At 45.0% G+C, this 25,167-nt stretch overlaps 1 protein-coding gene across 1 annotated transcript in view; it reads left to right on the top strand.

Annotated features, from left to right (window-relative positions):
• The window catches only part of Ntrk2 (neurotrophic receptor tyrosine kinase 2), a 319,485-nt gene that overhangs the window by 167,794 nt on the left and 126,524 nt on the right, over window positions 1-25,167 (top strand). The window contains exon 13 of the mRNA XM_051172708.1: window positions 11,796-11,984. Within this exon, the coding sequence (XP_051028665.1) occupies window positions 11,796-11,984 (189 nt within the window). The remainder of the gene's footprint in view (window positions 1-11,795; window positions 11,985-25,167) is intronic.

Below are 25,167 nucleotides of genomic sequence, written 5' to 3' on the forward strand. Positions count from 1 at the left end.
AGTTGGGAAACAATCATAGAGGTATGGAGTCAGTAAAGGCTCTATTCATGTATGTTCATTTCTTTAGCTATGTGCGTCAGTTAGGGTCAGCACCTAGAGTTGTGAATGAGGCCCAGAGTTGAAATGGATCAAACACAATGGTTTTACTCTTGCACGTGGATAAAGGTGTGTGTGTGTGTGTGTGTGTGTGTGTGTGTGTGTGTGTGTGTGTTCAGTGTGCGTTCGGTGTGTGTTCGGTGTGTGTGATTTCCTCCTGGAAAGCTCTGAGCTGTTTTTTCTTCTCTTCGTACTTACATGTAGCTCTTCCTTGAAAGTGGTCTTCAAGTCATAAGTACCTAGTCATCCTGCGTGGTCTGCATTCTGGCCAAATGGGACAGGTGGCAAGTATGGGGACTCAGGTGGCCAGGCCTTCCACTGGCTAGAAATTGATTTACATAGTTGTAATTAACTGCAAGGGCAGCTGAGAGACATAGTCTAAGGAGCAGGAATAAGGGGAAAATGTTGGTCTCAAGGGTTTTGGCCATAAATAATACCTTTTTATTTTCCACAGAGAAACTTTAAAAAAGTATTTTATGTGTATGTATGTTTTGCTTGCATGTATGTATATGCATGAAGTGCCTGTGGAGACCAGAAGATAGTGTCAGATGCCCTGACATTCGAGTTATAGAAGTTTGTGAGCTGCCATGTAGGAGCTGGGAACTGAACCTGGGTCCTCTGGAAGGGCAGCCAGCGCTCTTACCCACCGAGACACATCTTCAACCCTAGGAACTGTTGAATGATGTTCTTCTTAGAGAACAGTGGGAATAAGTGAAACCAAAGGAAAGGGAAGAGATAGACCAAGTGAAGGCCGCTGAGGAGGAAGTGCTCTTCAAGCTGAGATGCTCGATCAGTTCAGCTCAGCACCAGCCTTCTGCCCCGTGTAGGATGGGGCATTTATTTATAGTGCTTATGTCCAGAAGTTCAAGACAAGGTGGAACTGGAGTAAAAACTTGGCCCCAAGACTGGTGGAACTGGAATTAATTTGAAGTCAGCTTTTAGTTAGTCGATTGCAGGTCAGCCAGAAAGGAAACTGTCAACAGGGTGCCCTTGAGCTCCCCTCGCCTCCACACCAGTGGCCAGCAGTCCCGTGTTTGGAAGTAGTCAGCTCATGCACCGCGAGGTGCCTGCACTGTACACAGCACCATCCCCCTGTGGCAAAGCAGCCTGGAGCTGTCTCCTTCAGGTGCCCTCTGGGAGCAGACACAACCTCGGGAAGCAGAGGTGAGGGACATTTTTGCTGCAGAGTAGAGCCTTCATCTGCCCCCTTCCTACAGTGGTGGGTCTGTGATTCTAGGGGATGTAGGCTGACGGGGAGATAGCAACATTTGCACATTTTAGTTTCTGCAGAGTTAGAAGTACTGGAAACTAGTGATTTTTCTCTTCACATACAAGTGTGATTTTTCTGAAATATAAAAGGCAATCTGAGAACTGGGGTGTCTTGAGGTCAGAGACCCTTGGAAAACTGATGCAGAGGGTTTGTGTGGCCGGGATCTTCAGGGACAATCAAGTTTCTTCCATTTGCCCATTTCTGGCTCCTCTCTCGGACTCTCACTTTGGTTTGAGTACTTCCTTTTCAACTCACTAAATCCCGCTTCCTTGGAGAGATGTTTAAAAAAAAAAATATTCCCTGCTATTTACTTTACTTCAGTCTTGTCTCAGAGTTGCTGAGAATTTATGTTACCTTCCCCGTTTCTGGTCAGCTTTTTTTTTTTTTTTTTTCAAAATCATTAAGGTTTAGCAGGTTAATTTCCTAATGGAATAAAAAAAAAAAAAAAATAAGAGTGGGTCTTGATTCTGACTGCACCTACACTTACCTTTGAGGGACCTCTTCACTTTGCTGTGAGTAAAATGTCTCATTAAACCCCAATGCCCAAGGGTGAGCCACAATAAGAAAAGGAGACCGTGGTTTTCTTCTGCGATGAGATGACTGCTTCTGTCCATCAGAAAGGGGTGTTAGATGCCAGAGCTTCCGGGAGAGTGGCAGCCACTTCATCCCTCTGAAGCTCTTCTACTTCTGGGGCCTCAGAGGTCCCAAAGTTTTTGTTCTCTTCTTCGTTGTGACAGTGCCCTTTCTAAAGGGCAAGTCAGGAATAAGCTCACTCAGAGAGTTAGCCTCCTTGGATATCCTTATTTGTGTTTGTGGAAAAAATAAAAAAGATCAGTGACTAAGTTCTGTCCAGACCCCACTTCCCTTCTCTGGTTCCCTAAGGGCCCAGAACATGGGCACTTGACCGTGCTGAGCTTCAGACTGTCCTGCCATCCTGGTGTGTCTGTGTTAGTCAGCTTTCCGTCTCCATAACAAAGTCGCAGAGCGGTCAGTTTAGAATAGGTTGGCTGTGACTCATAGCTGATGCCTGTGGCATTGTCCTGTCACCTCCCTGCGGTTCAGTCCTCCGTGGCTCGTGGGTGGACTTTGCGCAGCACAGCTCATCAAGAGTGCATGGCTGAGCAAAACTGTTCACCCTGGGTCTCACAATCCTCTAAGGACATGCTCACAAATGACCTAAAGTTCTAGCATTAGGCTCGGCTCTTAATGGTTCTGCCAGCTCTCAGTAGCCCTACTCCAAGGAGCACGCCTTTGGACACACAGGGACCCTATGGATGCACAGGGACACTATGAACACATAATGGGTCTTTGAGATATCAAAATCCAAACTAAAGAAGTCCCCTCTCATTTCTTCCCAAACACCAAAGTAGGGAGTTTTGTCTGAAATGCCGTATCTGGGAGTTGTGCCTAAGAAGCTTCCATTGAGAGCAGTAAAGTTGTTTCTGTTCTAAGTTCCTTCAGGACCATATGGACAGCACCATCACACACCGCAATGTCTTCAGCTGGAAGCTTCGTGATTCCCTCCTCAGAGCCCCCTCAACTTGTAGTCGACCACTGGTTCCTTCACTCTGCCCATCGCCTCTTCACTGCCTCACACCATGGTTTTCTCAGCCATCATTTCTCTTTAAACATCTAGGCCAGTCTCTTGCTCTTCGCCTTCCTCTCCCATAATTCTGACTCCATCCTGCAGCCAAGACAACTTGTCTGAGATTAACCGATCCTGTGTCTTCCTGGCCTGAGATTGCTGACAATTTTGTCTTGTTTCAAGTCTAATGTCCAAATCTGTTGGCAGTGCAGTGCTCTATAGAGCACAGATGGTACATTCACAGTCCCCTATAAAACTGTGTTTGTTTCTCAGTTTCTCTCTTAACCTGGCTATCACACAAATAACCGAGACTCATTTATATTTGTTTAATAATAAGCTTCACAACACAACAACTGAGCAGTTACTACTCTATTCTTTTTTTATATTTTTTCTTTACATCCCAATCATAGCCTCTTCCCTCATCTCCTCCTGGTCCCTCCATCCCACCGTCTTCCCTTATACCCCTCCCCTTCTCTTCAGAAAAGGGAGACTGCCCCTACCAACCCACCCCAGCACATCAAGTCAAATCTGGACTGAGCTCCTCCTCATCCTCTGAGGCTAGGCAAGGCAGCCCAGTTAGGGCAAAGTGATTGAAAGCAGGTAACAGAGTCCATGTCATAGACAACACCCATTCAACTTACTAGGGGACTCACATGGATGTCAAACTGCCCGTTGCTTACATATGTGTAGGGTGTCTAGGTCCAGTCCATACGTGCTCTTTGGTTGGTGCTTCCATCTCTGTAAGTCCCTATGGACCTATGTTAGTTGACTCTGTTGGTCTTCTTGCAATGTACTTGTCCTCTCCGGGCCCTTCTATCCTTCCCCTAACTCTTCTACAGGACTCCCCAAGCTCTGCCCAATGCTTGGCTGTGAGTCTCAGCATATGATTCAATCAGCTTCTGGATGGGGCCTCCCAAAGAGCAGTTAGGTTAGGCTCCTTTCTGTAAGCATAGCAGAGTAATGATGTCAGGGGTTGGCTCTTTCTCATGGGGAGGGTCTCAGGCTAGGCCAGGCATTGGTTGGTCATTCCCTCTGATTACCATATCTTTATCTGTGCACATCTTGTAGGCAGGGTAAATTTTGGTTCAAAGGCTTTGTAGGTGGATTGGTGCTTCCCTCCCACCATTATAGGCCCTGCTTGCTAGAAGGTGGCTTCCTCAGTCTCAAGTCCTCAGCTGCTAGGAGGCTAACTAAAAACACCCCTATATCCTCCCTGGAGCCTACCCTGTCACAGGTCTCCTAACCCTCTAAACTAACTCGGTTTCTTCCCAGCAAACATCCCAGAGATACTTGCACTTTGTAGCTTTCCTTGCTCCATCTCTTCTCCTGATGTCTCCTTGACCTCTGCCCACTGCTGAGTCCTCTTACTTCCTCTTCTGTTCTGCCCATCGAGTATTTGACTAATACTCTTTGACTCTATAGAAAACTCAATTAATTATAATGTTCCAAGATTTGATGAATTTTGGCAACCCTGGATATAGGGAAGGCAATTTAAAAAGCCAGAAGGAAACCTGGTTCGCACAGCCATTTCCTGACTGGCACTATTGGCCTCTCTGAGCAACTTCAGGGTGATTTGTAATCCAGAAAACATATGGATGAAGAGCAAGGGGCACCAGAGCTATCACAGGGGCTGCACAAAAGGCATCCCTACACTTTTCTTGTTGCCAGTGTTCTTTGATGCACACATGCAATGCAACATCGTGTGAGAAGCACTGTGGTAATGATTTCAGGGGTGCAGACAAAGGGAGACAGATTGTGGAGTCTCTGCTCAGTAAGGTGGAGCCGCATGAATGGCAGAGTGGAAGTAGGAAGTGGCTCACCTCTCGCTTCACGGAGGGCTGAAGCTCAACTGTAGATGCCTCACTACATGCATTGTTGGTAAAAGTGAGATTCGATGCAGCCCAAAGCCATTCTTACTAAGTTCTTCCGATCAGTAGCAAGTCTATTAAGAGGATTTACCCTATAGCATGGATGTGTGGAAAGGAGATGAGCGCCTCAGATGTATAAGACATTTAATGCTGCCAGGTTTATTGTAAATTAGTGGATAGAAATAATCGGAAATGTAGGGTCAGAGAAAGATAAATGTTGACCTTTAGTGGGCTCTCTGTGGGGGAAAAAAAAACCAAGAAAAAAGAAAGAAAGGGAACTGGAAAATTACTCCAATGGAAAAGGAAAGTCTTGGAAAATACAATCTACTATCTTATTTTTAATAAAAATAGTCAAACAAATATTGAGGGGCAGAGGGAGTAGCTTGGTGGTAGAACATTTGTCTAGCGTGTGTGAAGCCCAGGATTTGATCCTCAGAACTGTCAAAGAAGCAAATACATAGAACATGCCAAAAGTGACCAGTAGGAAGAGGAACCATTTTAGTAGGGTTGGGCATAGTAACTCCGTAAGCAAGACACTGCTGGGCCAGACTCACTCTAATGAGTGAAGCTCACTGTGTCATGTGCAAAAGATATTTATTTGGCTTTGCATTGAGGCCAAGCTTTCATTCAGGTTTCTAAAAACTGGGAGGAAGTGTTTAGATGAAGAAGAAAAACCATTATGAAAAGTTGGCTTTGTGCCGAGGCCTTAGCTCAGTACTTGCTTAAGGCCCTAGCATTTACTTTCCTGCCTCTTGGTAACACTAACTAGCTAGCTGGATATCTAGCTGAATAAATAACTGTCAGCTTAGGGTGCAAGCCCAGCAAGGAGGATACTGGGAAAGCAAAGCCTAAGCCAGAGTCTGAAACAGTCAGGGCAGTAACTTTCTGAAGATTCGTGGAGGGTGGAGGGAGATTTCACCTGCACTGTTTCACTTGACTTAGTTCTCCAACCTATTTGGGACCTTAACTGACGATGATGATCACTACAGAGGCCAAAGCAAGGAAGCGTATGACTTTCATGTAGATTCCTCCCCTTTACTGGCCTCACTCACAACCGTAGATTTTTCTGTTGTACAGAAAATACTTCAAACACTAAGGCATATACCCCAGCCCAGGGGTCAGCTCCTCCTACCCAGGAATTTTGTGTTGGCTTTTTATTGCATTGCCTTTCTCAGCTCCTGATGAGATCTGCTTCCTCGTATTATTTTCCCAAATCTCTGCAAAGCCGTGGCGCATTTGTCAACTGCATTGTGCGTCTTCACCTGCAAGGCTGGCCTGCTAGATGATTCAGGAGGATTTCTCCACTTAGGGGGAAGGAAGAAAGTGAGAAAGAAGAGCAGCAGCTCAGAGCTGTTAACCCCAGGGTTTGGGCCGTGTCTTTGGGAAACAGGTTGCTGCCTCTTCTTATCTGATTTGAACCTCCGTGTTCTCCAGATGAAAGACAAGGTTTGCACAGAATTCTGAAGCCCAGCTTTAGATGTCTGGGAGGAAGTCTCAGTCTGGCGTGGTTTTTATTTTTATTTATTTTTTAACTTTTTTGGGGGCGTGCTGATGAGTGCTAGCACTAAAGGCAGCTGATGGTCTGCAGTTTCCACTTCTCATTCTACATTTATTTTATGTTCTGTTGTGGGTTTTTCAGATGTCTCAGGGTTTGGAATTGGGGGAAAGTAAAGTCAAGACAAGGTGTGAGTAAGCAGTCACGCTGCTGTGGGCTTCCCCCAGCTCATGTCGCTCAACGTGGCAGCGCCTCACTCAGGTTCTCTCTCTAGCCATCCGTCTTTGACTTATCCTCACAGTTTTTGATTTGTTGAAGCAAAATACTCAGCGTGTTTTCTTCTAGGAAAGGCATTACTTTTTGAAAACCGTGTAGTACGTAGGTTTGCACACGTGAAACTGACTGGTTTTAATCTGATGGGCGTGTCAGCTGCTGTCTCTGTTCTAGGCACCGGTCAGTTTTGAAGGTCAAAGGCACAGACTAGAAGTACATCAGGGCCCCATTGCACAGTCGGCTGACCGGCAAGCTTGGACTTTGTTTGGCTCTTAACTTTGTTCCGTTGGCTGTGGTGCCATAGAAGTCTGAAGCGGTAAATTAGCTGTTCATTTATGACGAATTTTCTCCCCCCCTCGGAAACAGACTTCCACATCCAGACGCTGTGATTTGTGCTTGATTGCATTCTGTTTCTTGCATTCAAACCAAAGGCAGACAATTGAAAAGCAGACGTGTAGCTCGTGGAGGGAATGCAGATGGCGTTGCTCCTGACTGGGACACAGATCAGGTGTGATCCAGCAGGACTTCTACTCTGCTGCGAGTTTTCTGTGGGTACAAAGACAAAGAATGGAAAGTGGGTGGAAAGTATGGAGAGACAGCTTCCGATCGCTCGTGTGGATTTCTGAGATTTGACCATCCCAGACAGACTTTTGGTTGCTGCTCCTGTCTGTAGCAAGGCTGGCTGTCGGTAAAATGTCTAAGTAGTGTGCACTCGTAAGGAGCACCCATTTCTGAGCTGTCCGTCCTGCGTCTGCTTAGCCCAGCCACACAAGGAAGCCTCTTTCCTTTATCTTTTGACCTTAACTTGGGCCATTGTACAGTCAAATATTCTCTAGCAGCGTCCACCCAGTGGTCAACAAATGACCAGGGAACTGAGCTCAGGCTGAGACAGAGCATCCAGAAAAATCCCAGAGGGGGAAACGTCCTCCTTCACCAGCCTCTGAGATTCTAATGCAAAACCTGTTACCAACTGGAAGGAAAGTAGACACAAGACCAAGTTGGATTGCCAAGCTCCAGAGACCCAGGGCTCTAGGAAGCTCCCAAAGGGCACATTTCAGAAAAACCAGAGACATCAAAGGGTTTTCCCTTCTAGTGTGGTCCACAGGGTTCTCCAGGTTACAGAGATGTGTGTGCAGAGTAAGGTGAGCCGTTCTCTCTCTACGGCACCAGAAGACGGTATGTCCCTCCCCTAAGCAGCAAACCGCTGTACTACCTCAACACTCTCAAGACACCTTTGAGTACAAAAAGGTACTTGCCCTTAGGGACACTCAAAAGTGTGTTTTTCCCTCAGTGGCAGCATAGAACGTTCTTTTGAATGTCCCAGGCATGGCCCACCAGAGGTGTTTGTTGTACTCCTCAAGTGTGCCAAGGCCGACATTTTAGGAGACAGGACCACAATGAAGAACTTATGACCTAGAGTTTCCAGGAGGAAACATGTCATGCCATGGCGTGTGGCTGTACAAGGAAAGCACCTCCTGTGCCGCCCCCATGGCCTCCTGCACCCCCCTTCCCCACCGCATGGTCATTCAAGAGGTAGACAGACCATGGAAATGAGGGCAGAAGCCTTTCTTACTGTTTTCATGGGGAGGAACCAAGGAGACAGAGGAAGCAGTTCTGGCATTGACTGATTGCAGTATCTCCACAGGCTCTGGACTTTCATGCTCTCTGGAGTTCTCTGGCAGCTAGCCTTAGGGTGATAGGACAACTGGACAGTGGCCTGGAATGTGAAGACCATACAAGGCAGGTGACTAGCGATGTAGGCTGGGTTGGTCTCTATGGAAGATGAACTTACGGGCAGGGCACTTACTCCATCTAGAGACTGGATAGCAGTGGCCAAAGCATCAGCCTGCAGAAAACAGAGGGCACAGGCAAGACATTTCAGTTCCTTAAGAGCAGAGATGCCTCCCTCCCTCCTCTGAAGGCATTGTTGATATTGAGAAGGAAACATTTCCCAGATGGCCATTTTAATCGCTGGAAAATATGTTCAGCTAGAGTTAGAAACATCTACAAAATCAAATATATAAGATATGTTATCATGTAGCTCTAATGAGAGAAAGTGGTCTCTCTGTACTTCTTTTTTTTAAAAAAAACATTTTTTATATTGAAATAAAAATGAGCTAACATGTTTCCATGTATTCTGCCTCCTGTTTATCAGCCTTGTAATCAGAACTAACTACCCCAAATTCAGTAACTGTGTACACTCCGTGAAAGCTTTGTATTAATGTTATACTCAGTTTTCAAGTTCTTATATGAGCTTCTTATAACACACTGTGATGTGCCTCTCACTTCTGTCTCCTTTTTTTTTTTTTTTTTTTTTTTTTGTGATGTCTGCTCAACTACGTGCACAGACACACAAAGACACAAATCATAAAATGCGCAGACAGGCTGCTGTCAAATTATATAGACACTCATTGTCCCCATCGGGAGCTTCTTTCCCCTGCCAACCTTGCTGTGCTCTGTGTTCCATTATATTAAGATGTTCATAGAAAAATGGTGGTAATTCCCACAGCCTTGCCAGCTATATCAGTCTTCCAGGCTTTGGGGCATCACTAATGAAGGGAACAGCAGTTGAATTAATATTCCTCTGATGAATTTGTCGAGGTTTGTGATGCTCCATTTGTTAACGGTGACTTTCTGCAAAGTGAAGAAGGCTTTTGAAAAATTGTCTTGCTCCCTCAGCAGTGCCAGGCTGGAATCCAGACTCTTCTGTGTGCGTGGTCACCGTGTCCTTGGCTCTGTTCCCATTGCACTGAGTTACATGAGGGGCTGACTCTTAGCTAGTGGGTGGGGGTACAAGGAGTGTGCTTTGAGGGGCATGGAGGAGAGGGTGGATTCTTTGTTCTGATACAAACAGGGGGTCACTGTAAACAAGGGCTCCAGGGTGTAGCTAGCAGGCGGGCCAGAGCTGGGTTCTTGGAGAAATCTCCATTGTCTTCTACCCAAAGCACAGCACTTCTGTGAGTCTCACAGCCTAACTGGGGCCCGAGAACAAGCAAAGTCAAGGTGTTTCTGATTACTCCTGAGGCACCAGGAGGAGTTTTGTCACAACACATGGAGTGTTTGAAGATGACAACTTCTCCATCTCTCGGGGTCAAGTTGGAGCCTAGAATCTTTTGAGAACTATGTGACTGCACCTCCATTGGGGGGGGGGGGTGGTTCTGAGGGTAGCAAGCTTTGGTAGCTGGTAGCTCTACAGAAGGAAACAGCTGCTCTGGGAACCTAGCAAGGGAACCAGGGGCGGGCAAACTTTCCTGACAGAGTACAGAAATTCAAGCATAACACATCTCCATTTCCATCACTGGCTAGGTGCTTGTCAGAAAGATCACAGAATAGAGATGGCTGAGGATATTAGTAAGGACTTGTCCTCACAGTTATTCTTGGCAGGGTTTCCACTGTTTGTGCACACAAATGAGCAGGCACAAGATGAGCATAACCGGCAAGCTTGCCTTGGCTTTGAGTATTGCGTGGCTTCTAAGTTGGCTGTGCAAGGACATGTTTGCAGAATCAAGCCAGAGTGTCTTATTAAACATGACTTAAAAGTACTCTCATTGAGAGATTGCTTTAAAAATTACCAGTAATAGCAGTAGGTTCCACCCCTCCTCCTCCCCCCCCCCCCCCCCCGCATACTTTGTTTAAGACACAGCTAGCTGGGGAATGTCCAACTGTTATCAGCACAAACTACACTAATCCCCACAGGGGTGGGGTGGGGGGAATGAATCTTGGAGTTTGGTGGGTGGATTATCATTATATTGAATAGGGATTCAGACTGTATCAGACTCTGAAAAGACAACTTTTGTTTTTGTAATTGCTTTACATGGAAGTAATTAAGAATGAGGAGAAAGTGGAGAATGCACAGAGGTACTGAAGCATGCTAGGGTGGGGGTTGGAAACACATGTGCCCTTGGCAAGAGTGCAGCACAGATTTCTCTTCCTCAGCAACTACGTGTCTTGCCTGGGTGTCTGATTCTGCCCTTTCGCTCTGCCTTGCTTTATACCCTTGTTCTTTCCTTCCCACCTTCTCTAGGGACAGTGTGTGCATTCTATTCATTTCACAGGCATGTGTGATCTATGTCTAAAAGACTTGGCTTCCCATGTGTGAAGTGCCTATCCATGTGGTATTCAATAGTCTGAAGTCGCCTCATATATTTTTATCTCTGTAAACCTACTCTGGTTGCCTTGAGTAGTCAGTAGATATATTGGTTGGGCAAAATGTAGTGCTGTGACTCGAGGGGCATGTATTATGATGCATTGGATTGAAAATTAACTCTTGTATGGAAAATACCGTAGCCATTGCTATAATATAAAGGAATCTCAATAATGTCATGCACTCTAGCTAGTTAAGTTGGTAATGCATTTTCATATGCCTAATCGCACTCCAGTCCCATAAAATGACATCTGGGTATTCTGTAGAGTAGTCCAGACCCCACCTGTGAGCAGATGTGAGGCACTAAGAAGGTGAGTAAAAGTGTGAAGACAGGAAACTCTGATCTCCAAATTTGCAACATCCTTTTCAGTCCCCAGAGAAGCAAGTGACCTGGGTTTGTGCCAGGACTTCAGTGACAGAGTGCTCTTAAGGTGTGCATAGAACCCAGGCGTCCTGGGAGATGCACGTATGGTTACAGAAAATGAAAATGAAAATATTGGAACTCTCATATGTTGTTGGTAATTGACTAACGCAGCATTGTGTAACCACTTCGTTAAAACAGTTTGGTAGACTCTGAAAATGTTAAGCGCAGGCCTCTCCTAGGAGTTACCAATCTTACACAAAAGCAATGGAAGTGTATATCCCCACAAAAATGAGTACATGCCCTTCGATGGGCAGAGGGGCAGATAAAGAGTGCATGCCATGCCTGTACAACTTAGGATCATTATACAATGGGAAGGAAATATGGACACATGCAATGGAAGTTAACCTTAAAGCACAATGCCAAGTGAAAGGCACAAATTACATTGGCCGACTTATGTGGAATGCTGAGATTTGTTAACTCAGAGTGGGAAAGTAAATTTGTGGATGTCTGGGACTAGGAGTGGGGGAAATGGGAGATAAGTACTAAGTGGGGCAAGGGAACTGTCTTAAACTAGATTGTAGTAATAACTGCAATACTCTGAACAGACCAAAACCTGCTGAAGCGACACATTTGGGGTGTACGTGAGTTAAAGTTCAGCTGACGTTGTGTTACAGAATGCCTATGCTTCTTCCAACTCCAGGCCCAGCTTCGGTCATCAGCAATGACGATGACTCTGCCAGCCCCCTCCACCACATCTCCAACGGGAGTAACACTCCATCTTCGTCAGAGGGCGGTCCTGATGCTGTCATTATTGGAATGACCAAGATTCCTGTTATTGAAAACCCCCAGTATTTTGGCATCACCAACAGTCAGCTCAAGCCAGACACATGTAAGTACAGCTGTTTATACTTATTGACCCATTTGCTGCATAGCTGTTTCGGTGATTATGTTTATCAGAGCCTCTGACAAGGCTGGCCGGGGGCTGAGGGCAGTGGAAGAGTTGAGGATTCTTGCACTCTTTTGGCCTGTAGGCTAGATTCTTTCATTTGTCACTTAGGGAATTCTCAGGGTTTGTCTCCTGCTGGGCTGGGAACTGTGGGCAGATATGGACTTCTCTTGGAACCCACTTTCCACAATCATTTGTCAACATGAAATTGTAATCAAGTATGCTTATCTGGACAAGGACGGAGACAAAAAGCAGAAGTGTCGTTAGAATGCACATACATCATTTACAGTTGACAGGCAACTGACGGAACTTAAGTCTGGCTTATTGAGAGCAATTAAAGCATGCACTCTAGGCAGTCAGGAAGGCTCTGGGTTTTTTGTTTTTTTACAGGTGGAATTGATTTTTGGGTAGTTCTGTTTTCTTTTCTCATCCTAACTTCTAGTATGAGGCCTTGTGATGTTACAACAGTTACCTCAGCGTATAGGAAGGAGGATGGTTTTGGCTTTTAATAATTAGGTTACTCCATCAGCCTTTACTGGCAAGCATGGGCCCCTTTCCCTATCCTCTGGGCCACTGACCAGATAGAAAACATGGAGCAAGATGTTAAGAGTGGCAGAAAATTCAAGGCATAATGAACGCAGGCTCAGGCTTTCTTTATTGGAATACAGGCCTTCTCTCATACATGAATAGGAGGCCTTGGGTGCTGGGACATCAGGTGGCCCTGATCCAGGGGCTCCCTGGCACCAATGAGGCAGCCTCCCCTGTCTAGCTACATCACTATATCCCGCCTTAGGTGCTGCTCTCCTGAGCTGTCTTGGAGGCTAAGGAGGACAATTACAGTGTTAGTTTTGGAGACTGATTGTTTGCTGAAAACTCATTGGATGAGAGGGCTTAGCAATGGGATCTCTCTGTAGATATGAAACATTTGTCACGTCTTTCTATTCATTTATGTTTATCTCGAGGTATGTTTAAGATTGGAGTTGGAACTAAGTTTTAGAATTAGCATTATTATAAGTTTGTGATGTGTGAGACTGGGCTCCACCAAAGAGTTTAGCTGAATTTGTTATATGACATGATAAGTATAAAAGGATGCCTAAAGATTAGTAAACTCCTTGAGCATTAAGTTTTGCTCAAAGTCATGGTGTTACTAAGTCTAACAACTGTGGTATGACCAAGATAAGAGGAGCTATTGCTTAGAATTAGGCACTCTGTGTGGCAGTTGGCATCGCTAAGGATCCTTGAAATGTCTGTATGGTAGACATCTCAAGTGACAGTCACATGTGAAGAAATAGCAAGGTAAGAGAATCTGTGTTCTTTCCCATTGTTGTCCTCAGGAATATCTTATCTTGACACCATGGTCTTCATCAAGACTAGGCAGTGTGATGAATTTCCAGCAGCCCAAAGCTGGAGAGCCGAGGTTGACAAAAGTTCATATAAAGTTTATTTTCCTTTTCAATGGAGGAGAGAAGTAAGGCTGAGTCACAAACAGAGACCATTGGTCCAATATGTACAATAAGAACAAATGAGTAAAACCACTAATTTGGATGGAAGAAAGCACAAAGGCCTCAATCTTACACAACAAAGGCATGCTGAGAGCAGGAGAACTAGTCTCCCCCAAGGAAAAGCACACAAATTGATTGATTATATAATACCAAATGATCAGCCCTGAAAACATACTGTCATTCATCTGTCTATCTATCTATCTATCTATCTATCTATCTGCCTATCATCTATCTAGATTATATATATGTATATATATTATGCATATATGTAACACAATTAATGAAAAAAGAGGCCATGAATTTGGGAGGGTTTATAGGGAAGAAAAGAAAGGGTAAATGGTAATTTATGTTATAACCTGAAAAATAAAAGAAATAATTTTTAAAAAGAAAACTTCCCTTATGTAGAAGAAGTAGGTGGATGTCTGCAGAGTCCGTGACCCCACTGAGAGTCTTCCCTCAGAGTCCTAAAAGGAAGTTTGCAAAAGTCATCTCTTCAATCTAGAATCTGCAGAGATTTCAGAAAATATTTTGGTTACTTCTGGAGGCTTTTTGGTTTTGTGGCTCAGCTACGATGTGTCACCTACACTTGGAAGGAACAGCTTTTCCTCAGCTTCCAGCCTCTGGCTGTAAGGCTCCAAGAGTCTCTGGCTATTCCTTCCTTACAATGCCTCAGTGAGCCTCCTTCCACCTGAACACCGTCCCAGACTTAGCATTCTCAGACGTGTCCTATTTTACAGAACCTGAAACTGCTTTTTCTCCCAGCCATTATCTCTGATGATTTTTGAAAACAGTTTTTTTTTTTTTAAAAATCACATATCTTCCATTGATACTTTATCAAAGAAGTGGGAATGAGGAAGAACTTACCCTTGTTTGCCTCCTGCATCCCCATGCAAATGTCAAGCTTCATTCTAGTTTGCTTAGGTCTGTGTTGCCCTGTGCTCTGAGTGTGGTCACATGTGAGTGTGTGACTCTGCAGCCCTGCTTAAGTTAGACCTCAGCTCTGGGAAGCAGCAATTTCATCTGCTAACAATGTCCTAGCACAGGACCTAGTGGATTTTGATGTCAACTAGATGCTGCCCAGATATGGGTATCTATTGCTGAAGTATTAGTTACCAATGGATCTATAACCAAAATCCTTCACAGTCCTTTTTTTCTTACCAAACATTGTGTACATGCTGTTTTTATTGGATATGCTTTTTAACAAAGTGTTAGGCCATTTAACTAGATTTAAACAATTCTAGAAAAATAAGATTTATGAAAACTTCTTTGACTAAAACATCACAATAGCCCCAATTAAGCCATTTCAAAGCTCATGCACAGAGACTGGACATACAGTGATATACCTTGCTTTAGGTCCATGATATTCTGAGAGATTTTTTAAATTAAATATTCTAAATGAACCAACTTCTAATAACACCTCAAGGAGGACCTTCCTTAAAAGATGCATAGGTGGTGACAAAATTTATTACAAAGGCTTTGAAAACAGCTTAGCATTTGCCTCATGCTCTTAAAGCAAATATCACTGGAACAACTATCACCTCCACCGTCTGAATCTATCACCAGCTTGGACCACATGCTACTATGTCTACTGACCTTTCCTGAGACTGTATGTTAACTTCAAAGATGTTGAGTTTAGACTACAGATCTTATGTCACCAAGAGTGAACTCAGTTTCCTGTCACTGAAGTGTGAGAGTACATCCTAGACAATGGATTTCAAAATCTTAACTGATTTTCATTAGATGTAGTACTTTTATGATGTAGGAGATAGAGGCTTGGTGGAAATGATGGCTTGCTCCCTGACTATAGTGAGACTCACCAGAGAGGCCCAGTTGGATCATCACATGATCGAATGCAGCACGACGAGCCATGATGAGCGCTGAGATAGGCTGTGTTACAGGAAGGTTTTACATCCCATTTTTAGGAATCTGGCAAGTCAATAGGAAGAACAGGCTATCATGAAAAAGCGTTATGAAATAATAAAGACCATATTGGGGCATGGGTCTGGTATGGTCAAATGCTCCAAATTTCCTAAAGAAAGTGGGCGATTATTTTTTATTTGAATGGCTCAAGATTTCAAATGCTAAGTGGGTCAAGTAAGAGTGGGTATCAGGCTTAGGGACTGCTAGTGCCTCTCTGAGTGGAACCTTAAGGGCCCCTGCTGTATTCACCTCTTTCAGTAGGCAATGCTTGGAGATGGCTTGACCAAAGTGATATGGCTGCCCTTGCTTGCATAGCTTTGCTTAAAACAACAAGAAGCAAATGCCACCATTAGGCTAGGGCTCTTTAAATAATGCATACAATTGCCTCAGTGAGGAGTAATGAACAATCTTGCCCTTTGGCTAACTTTTGCACTATCACAAGCTGTGCAGCAATTTTCATTTACCATATCCAGAGATGGTTTGCAAGATTTTTAGAGCGATGTGAACAGGGCTGAATTGCTCCTGAGCACTTTCCAATAGAAAGTCTGTCTACTTTATTGCAGGGCCCAGAGGTTCCCCCAAGACCGCCTGATAATAATTTGGTATTTGGAGGCTCCTGCGTCATCGCAGGAACCAAAGGAGGCTAAATCCAGGCCTGCTGGAGGAGAAGAGTTCTATGGTTATCTGCAAATTCTGGCCAAACAGCATCTTGAAGTCACTCCTTAGCTTCCATAACTAGCCAAGCAAGAAGTTGCCTTCCCAGGACAAAGCAGAGTGCTCTAATGACTAACCCCTCAAAGTGCTGTGTCATTTAAACAATAGGCCATCTCCTCGATCAATCAGGATGGCTGGAGCTGAGGAGCTCAGCAACATCAAGTCTGGAGTTGGTCTTTACTCAACCAGTCTGAAAAACCACAGTGTTTTACAGCATATGGTGGTTGACCAGTAGGATTTACAAACTTGGCCCAAGGGCAGCTATGTTGTTATCTTCTCCTTGCCTTGCATGTTGAGAGAGATTTTGATAGGGTGCGATGGAAGCTCTCCTGAGATGAAAAACAGAAACAAAGCATATTAACCAGCAAAACTCCCAAATCGTGTCTTGAATTGATGGGTGGGGATGCATTTCATCCATAGACTTACTGTCATTCCTAAAGTCGTGTTTTCTTTCATAGCAGCCTTGTAACTTTTCTAGGGTCCTACTATGGTTGTTTTTAATACACACCCTCATCTGTTTGTCTTAAAGGGCCTGCCCTCTCTGCACACTTAGGGTGAGCCACTCCCAGAGGCAGATGCAGAGCAAAAGCTTTGAAGGTCTTATTTTTTCCAATTTATTTTGAAAACTGATTTTATTTTCAACAAAATGGACACTTACGCCTCCCTACAGTGTGTGTCCCATGTTTCTTCAGGTATAGTTTTGTGCTTTCCCACTGACCATGTGCTTATTGCATAGATAACCACAGGCTCACCAGCCAGCAATGGTGCAGAGCACAGAGGGACTTCTGAAGAGAGTGGACATTTGAACAGGAGTTGGAAATGTCACAGAGAGTCCATGTCCTATCCCTCCTAACTGCTATGTCCACTTTGTCATTCTACTGCCAACAAAGGCAAGAGGGAGCTTTTACAAAACTACAGAGGTTTTCAACACATTTGAAAAACTGCTTTGAGTCCACATGAGCAAAAAGTTCTGAATTCTATTCAGGACTCCAGAAGCTCATGACACAGAGAGCGGTGGCTCTGGGAGCTGTGCAGGGCCGTGTCAGACTTCAGTGCAGTCACATGACTGAGGTTGCCTCAGTGGTCAAGACTAGGATACAGTAGGTAGAGACCATTGATTCAGAGTTCTTGCTTATCTTTTGCCCCCTTTTTTTTCTTTAAAAACATTTTCTTCTAAGTATTTAATTGGCCAGACAAGAGCTGCTTTGGAAACTGGCCTTGTGTTCTTGAAGGCCATGGCCTGCACTTTTAAACAGAAGCTAAGTCTCTCCTGCTCATCACAAGGCTAGGGTAGATTAAAGAATATGTATTTTAGGATGCTTAGAGGTTGCTTTGTTCATGGTATCTTGGGCTGACAACTCATCCTGGTGGGGAGGGGGCGCCATGGCACACTGCTGCATTCTGTAGGTCGCTATACAATTCTCTCTCCCTCTTGGTGCCATGGACCGCCATCACTAAGTACAACAATTCCTTTATTGTATTCATTCTCAACTCCAAAGGAGATAGTAAGAAGCTATCAAATAATGCTTTTTAAAAGCACCTTGCATCCCCTAGAGGAAATGAAATGAATACATGCTGCATAATTACATCTCAAGTGTGAGCCGTATCACAAACTTCAGTAGATGAAGACTTCTTAACAAAGCACCTTCAAGCACATTTGCAGCTAAGTCTAATCGTGTTCTTGTTTTTTTCCCACTGGGTGATTCTGCTGTAAAAAAAATGAGGGGGAGAGAGAGAGAGAGAGAGAGAGAGAGAGAGAGAGAGAGAGAGAGAGAGAGAGAGAGAGAGAGAGAGAGAGAGAACACCCATTTGAGGATACTTAGGCCTCCTGCTGAGAACACCCCAACCCTATACTTGGTAGCTGAGAAACAACCAACAACGATTATGAATTTTAGGTTGCGAGGTTCTGCTTTTACCCCAACAGCAGCAGCCTGCCAAGATAAACCCACTGGCACCTGAACACATCAGCACTGTCAGTCTGAAATGTCTAAATCACTGGTGAGTGATGCTCTGGGGTATCCTGACAGGCTACTGATGCACCTGGCTGGAGCATCTGCATCTGCAACATGAGCCCAATTGAGCTGCATTTCTTGCACGTGCCAGCAAATCATGGGCTAGAACCAGCCATGAAAACACAAAAACACAAACACCAACCAGCAGCCTGCTTCTTGTTGCTAAGGAGCAACTGTTACCCAGCATCTCTGGGCGGTTGAGTGTTCCTTAAGTAGACAGTGACGCAGTTGGAGGTTATGAGGCTCAACGCTCCATGAGCTGTCCTCAAAGCCAAGGTTTCCTCACTGTAAAATACAGTTGTCTCTGCCTTACTGATTCTTCAAGCTTAAGAGGTTGCTCACCATGCTGGGCTGCTTCTGGGATCATGTCCTCTTGGTACCCACTTCACTTCCTGGGGGGACAAACTGTCAGCCTTTGTGCTCAGCCAAGTTGCAGCCGTGCTTTTGCTGAATGCTTTGGTTTCCTTTTGTCCGTTGTAACTTCTTTCCTAAACAGGTAAACAGACTTTGCAATGTCCCACAGGAGGGAAAAGTGTGGGAAGACAAGGACTTCTTTGTGCACTCAGACCACCATGAACACAAACAGTTTTACCCGTGGGTTTAGTCTTTCCTGAGGCCCGGGCAGCGGCCTAGCATGGCGCTCAGTGTGATCTGTTCTCTGAAGCTACAGCTACAGCTAGAGAAATGCTCCATATTTTGTTGGCTGTAAGTGCTTGGCTTCCCACCTTGAAGAAATGATTAGAAGATAGTATATATAAGAAAGTGAAAAGGAATCTAAGTGTCAGGGTGACTACCTATCCTGGCAGCTCAGGACTGCTGCACTTCCTTCAGTGTGACAAGTTCAATTTTAAATCAGGAGAGTCCCAGGCAAGCCAGAGTGATTTGGTCATCATAGTTGATAAAAACCTGATTTTTTTTTCCTAGTAAGATATAATTATGTCTTAATCACCCAAATTACCCTTAAGTGCCCTAAAACAAGATCATTTGAATTAAAAAGTAAAAATATGGGGGCTGGAGAGATGGCTCAGAGGTTAAGAGCACTGACTGCTCGTCCAGAGGTCCTGAGTTCAATTCCGCAACCACGTGGTGGCTAACAACCATCTATGATGTGATCTTATGCCTTCTTCTGACCTGCAGGTGTATGTGTGGGCAGAGGACTGTATACATAATAATAAATAAATCTTTAAAAAATTAAAAATATAGTAGAACTGATACAGTAAAAAACTTGAAAGACACAAGGAGCGAAGGTGACATTTTCAGTCACCTGTAATCCTATCAGATGTAACCACTGAGGTGCCTAAGCATGAGAATGCCTAGTTTTGTGACTGCCCTGTCACTATGGCATGTGCCCCCACCTTTATTCACAGTGGACATTGTTTATACATGCATAGAGTGGGTTGGCTGGCAAGTTCGGAAGAAGCACCTGGGTGTAATACAGATGGGTTGACAGAACAGGGAACTGAGTGTGGCTGACATATCAGGTGGGGAGGGGTCTTACAGTTCAGGGAAGGTTGCTCTATCAACAGTGAATGCCACAGAAGATGGGGGCTTTTGGTTGTGGGCTGGGAAGTCTCTCTAAACAAGGGGTTCTCCTGTCCCGACGAGGCAGACAAAGAGCCCACATTTAGGGTCAACAACAAGATGAATTGGATACCCAGTGCTGTTTGTTCCTTGGCTGAGGCTCACGGGCACCATGGTGTCCTATTCTCCATTTAATTCTCCAGGTAGCTAGCTGGTTCCTTCATGAGGCCAAGCCTACAAAACTTAAAATGGCCAGGCTGGTTACATTCCAGTATCTAGAAATTTTTCTCTTCCCCTCAGGATCCCCAAGTTGAGAAAGGACCTCCAGTAGGCTGGGGTCTCTAGTCTGGTCATTCTGGGTTCCCTACATTTAATGGAGCTGGCTGCTCAGATTTCCAGATATTTTATCACTCAAGGTTTTCTCTTACAATTCTTTGGAAGTCTGCTCTCAGGTTGGGGTTCCAGCAGCGAGAGCTGTGGTCAGAAGTGAGGCACACAAAGCTGTTATGCTATTGAGACTTTCATAACGACCTAAGTTCAGAACATCCATGCTCTCATGGCTGGATCTGTGTGGTTTAGAAGTGGGGGAGGGGCAGGATCCTAGGAGAAACCTATGACCTAAGCCTCGTTCCTGGGTTGCCAGCTGCTGCCGTGGGTACATGTCAATATGGGTGTCCTTCTGTTGCTCTTACTTAGCATACTTACTTGGCCATGCCCCTGACTTGTCCTATGCGTTGAAACGACCCATGCTCGTTATTAGACGATGGTGGCTTTTCAACTGAGTCCCCCTGTATTCCCAATGTCCCAGGACAAAGCCCTATGCTCTGCAACTTTAGCAAAACAGCAAGTCATCAAATTAGGGAATGTTTTTTGTTTTGTTTTGTTTTATGAGAGGAGATTATAAGACGTCTACAGAGGTTCATATAGAGTGATAGATTTCCAGGTCAGTTTGTTCTTTCCTTTCTGGTTTCTCACCCTCACCACAATGCTTTGCTGTTAGAGTGGCTTGGCCTCCAGTCTACTTGCAAGGAAAGCAGGGGTGTATCCGGGGGCAGAACAGAGTGTCTTGCTTTCTCCCCAGGGCCCTGCTTAGCTGAGCCGACGGGTCTCACATTTCTCTTCCCTGAATTTGCTTCCACGAACACAAATGTCTTTCGTCCTCCCTCCTTGTCCTGTCTTAGGGTCCACGAGGCTTCGGTTTTATTTCTTCCTGGCCTCTAACTCCATCCATGCTGTTACCTTGTGTCTGTAGAAGCAACTGTGAGTAGGTGTGGCCTTGTCTTACTTGTAAGGCCTTCTGTTTCTCAGCACCTTCACAGATAGGTCCTGGTTTTGAAACAGGAAGAGATCATGTTATGACGATGTTGGCAATGACTACCTAAGTCTTAGCATTCTGAACTCCAGACTTTGGAAAGGGAGGCAGTGGCCAAGTGGGAAGGGGAATAACATTATCCCCAACTTCCTGAATTTTCCTTCTCTGTGTTTGTGTGTACTCTGCTACCTATAGCCCCCCCAAGTTTTTGTCAGTGTGGATCTTAACTCCATTTGGCTCTAATAGTTGATACACTGGAATTGTCATTCATGCTAACATCCTAGAGTGAGCTGATTTTATTCCCAGTGACAAAACCCACACCGTCCCACAGGAGGGCTTAGCAGCAGTTTCACCCTAGCATGAAGAGGAGCTTTGGTGTGTGGAAAGGGCTTGGTTTCTGTGTTCAGTGTCCACATTTGGAGAGAAAGGGTTTTGAGAGGGTCATGTGGGTGCATGTTCCTTCATGAAACACTCTTGCTCACTAGACTGAATCTGGGCAACACTGTCTCCTCAGTGTAGGCAAGAAGCCTGTGCTTCCTTAGCATCTCCAGCTGCTTTGTAGGTCTGGCCTCTGAGACTACACAGGTTCTGGTGAGATGGGGTATGGGTGCGGTGTGGGTGGGACAATGGCATGGCTGAGTGTTCCTTGACTTTATTTCAGCTCTCATAGCTCATGCAACAGAGTACACTCAAAAAGCAACATGTACTATCTTACTCTGTTGAGAAACTCCATTGCTGGTCCACATGTATGTGTGCGTGATCAGTAGGACTTGGAATATTTTCCCATCTTGACATGTTTATGCAAATGAGAACTGTTCTACTGGAATTTGTAATGTTGTTGATCTTACAGAGCCAAACCTATATACTAATAAAGACAAGTGTGTCAGATGTAGTTTTCAGTGTCTGGTTTTGTCACCTTTCTTACATGGGCTTGAGAAATTCAGTCTTGGGATTTCTGAAAACACCCCACATAAAATCCCCTAAAAGTGTTGTCCCTATTGGTGACAGAGTTGTCCTACACAATCCCTCTAGATTTCTTGCAGTTTCCTGCCTCCCTTTAGATAAGAGCAGCCCTGGCTGTAAGGGGAGGGGGTGGGGGAGGAGTGAGGAAACTGCCACCTGAAGCTTGGAGTTCAGAAGTTGCCAAGAATCTCTACGCTCAAGAAATTATATCTCTAGGTCATATTTAAAAGATGAGATGAAAAAAGAAAAAGTCTGGGCTACAAATATCAGAATCTTAACTGAGGCATCCATTGGGCTGGGGCTGGGGCTGGGGCCGGGAGGGAGATTTCTATAGGATCAGGGGCAGATCCCATCTTCCTGGACACATCTGGTTATTTTCATTCTGGACATTTGCACTCACTTGCACTTGTTAGTACTGTGTGGAACAGCTGCTCACTTCAGTGACTGGAGAAGCATTGGCGTTCTTGCATTTTGTATGTTGGAATCTCAGTTCCTCCTGTGGCCTGGGTCTTATGTAAACCTCTGTATTCTGCAAAGCCCCGTTTTGTATACACAAGCTGCTCAGCTGATTGTCCCCCAGCCCTCTCTCCCTTCCTGTGCTCTTGGTCCAATTGTTCTTCTCCACTCACCCCACTTCCTTTGGTCAGCCCTTGGAGTAGATTCCCTGATGTGCCTTTGCTCAGCCGGGGTTGGCATCTGCAGCAGGACCCATCCTCCAATGTTTACTGCAGTGTCTGCGGACCTGTGGATTTATCTCACTGTGTTTAAACAATGTGACCCTCCACAGCAATAGGGAGGGAAGGACAGGGGAGGGGAGAGACAGACAGACAGACAGACAGAGACAGAGACACACAGAGAGAGACAGAGAAAGAGAGACAGAGACAGAAATAGACAGACAGAGAGACAGAGATGGAGACAGAGAGAGCAAGCTTTTTGCAAAGGATAAAAACTGGGAACATAGGGTAGAGAAGCTTCCCACTAAATTTGGAGACTAATCAATGAAAAGGACCAGGAAGGGGGATTCTCTAAGCAGTCAGGACCTTGTCTTGTTTCCACACATCTGGAGACTGACACCCAGTGCTACACATGCCAGGTTGAAGATGCAATATTGAATTTTAGGTTATCTTATATTCACCCTGGCTCCCCCTTCCGCCTATAAGCTCTTTCATAATGTGTGTATTTACTACTTTTAAACCACCTGCATCTAATGTACACCCTGCCTTTCCTTTCCCAGGCTCAATGTGCTATTTTTTAACATTTAAAAAATGATCACTCGGTGCCTCAGGACAGGTTTTTTCACCCATACAACAGATGAGAAAATTGAAGTTCAAAAGGTTAGGGCAAAGGTCTCAAGAGATGTCCCACATATGCAGGAGAGCTTCCCAAGACTCCAGAAGTCAGACTCTTTCTGGCTTTGCTCATCCTGTGTAAAACTAAGCCCTAGAAGTTTCTAACTCTGCCTGAGGAACCGCAGCGTTGATGCTGCCCATTCATGTGAGTTTATAGAGACACACTGGATGATACTCACTTCCAAATAGGAAGGCTGAGGGATGAGTGCCTCCTTGGCAGGTAATCAACTTGACACTGGAGGACAGGGTCCTTAGTAGTCAGGTCTGAGGACCCTGTTGTGAAACAGCGGGCACAGTTTTCCTGCCAAGCAACGATGCTTTCTCTCTCACCAGAACAGCGTTTCTCAACCTTCCTGATGCTGTGACCTTTTAATCCAAGTCTTCACGTTGTGGTGACCCCTAGCCATAAAATATTTTTGTTGCTATTTCATAGCTATAATTTTACTACTCTTCTGAATCGTAACGTAAATATCTGTGCTTTCTGATGACTTCAGGTGACCCCTATGAGAGGGTCATTCAGCTCCTGAAAGGTCATGACCCACAGGTTGAGAACCGCTGCACTAGTGTCTATACCAGAAGTCCTAAAGTACCACAAATAACGAGTCCTTAGTTCTGCTTTCTGCCAATTAAAATCATGTGATCTTTCCATTCTTTTTATTTTTTTGTATAAAATCCATTCTGAAATTGTTGCCATTGTTTTTCTTCTGAAAAAAAAAAATAGGAAAAGCTTTCCCAAGTGACTTTAGTCCTTTGTAACAATGATGCTCCATTTCCTAGGTCAGCTTGAGATCCATCTTTCCAGAATCGTGTGTTTGCAAGATATGTTGAGCTGTACTGGGCCATGGAGTTTCCCTGCAATTCCACGATGGCCTAAGAGCCACAACACCTGTTTAGACTGGACCTCTCCAGGCAGCCAAGGGAAGGGAGGAGCTAGGCCTTCTCAGCTCTGCTTTGTGGACAGAATGGCTTCCAAGTGTCTGGGGAGGTGGGCCAGTGGGTCGCGGGCCCTCTGTGTCTCATCCTCTCCCATCCCCAGCTGGCTCACTGAAAGGCATACACTATTTTGTCAGTCTTTAGGGAGTCTCTGTAAAAACATAAGTTGGCATTGATAAATGGCACTAGGGACTCCATAAAGCCAGGGGACAATGAGGGGTTAGTAGTCTGAGAATCTCTACCTTGACATATGCATGCATGTACAGACTCCTGCATGTGACTTCTACTTTGCGTTTGTCTTTGGATAGTTAGAGCAACATGTTTCCTCCAAAACCTATCATCTCCCAAGTGGCTTCTGGGCTTGCAAAGTGCAGCTGCATCATGCATTCAAGGTTAACCAAAATGGAAGATTATTTTCTGACCCAGAGTGTATTCTCTTATTTATGCTGATAACTTCGAAATGCCAGCACTGGGATTTGAATTACTCAATTCCAGCTCAAAGCTCACCGAGACAAGTTCAAATGCAATAGAGATCTGTTTATTGGAGAATCCCAGTCCCTTGGATCCTGTGCATCTACAGCATGACACTACACATTTGGTGCTGCCTCTGAGGTTGTGGAGGTGCAGCCAGAGATCGGAGAGCAGAGAGGGGCTGGCACAGACTAATTAAAATGAGGCTTCAGAGGAAAAGGGCTGAAAGATTCCAAAGAGAGACCCTGATGAGCTCCCCGATGACACGGGTGGGTGGGGCCGTGTGTTTGTCTGGACCCTGATACATTTGCCAGGACAGAAAATGTTCCTAGTGAGATGGAGCAAAGACATCTCTAACTAATAAGACTGTGGGACCTTTAACAACAAAACGGCAGGATGGGGAGGGGACAGAGCCTCTGAGGATGGAAG

The sequence above is a fragment of the Acomys russatus genome, chromosome 3 (genome assembly GCF_903995435.1).
Source record: "Acomys russatus chromosome 3, mAcoRus1.1, whole genome shotgun sequence".
In the NCBI taxonomy this organism is placed as follows: Eukaryota; Metazoa; Chordata; class Mammalia; order Rodentia; family Muridae; genus Acomys; species Acomys russatus.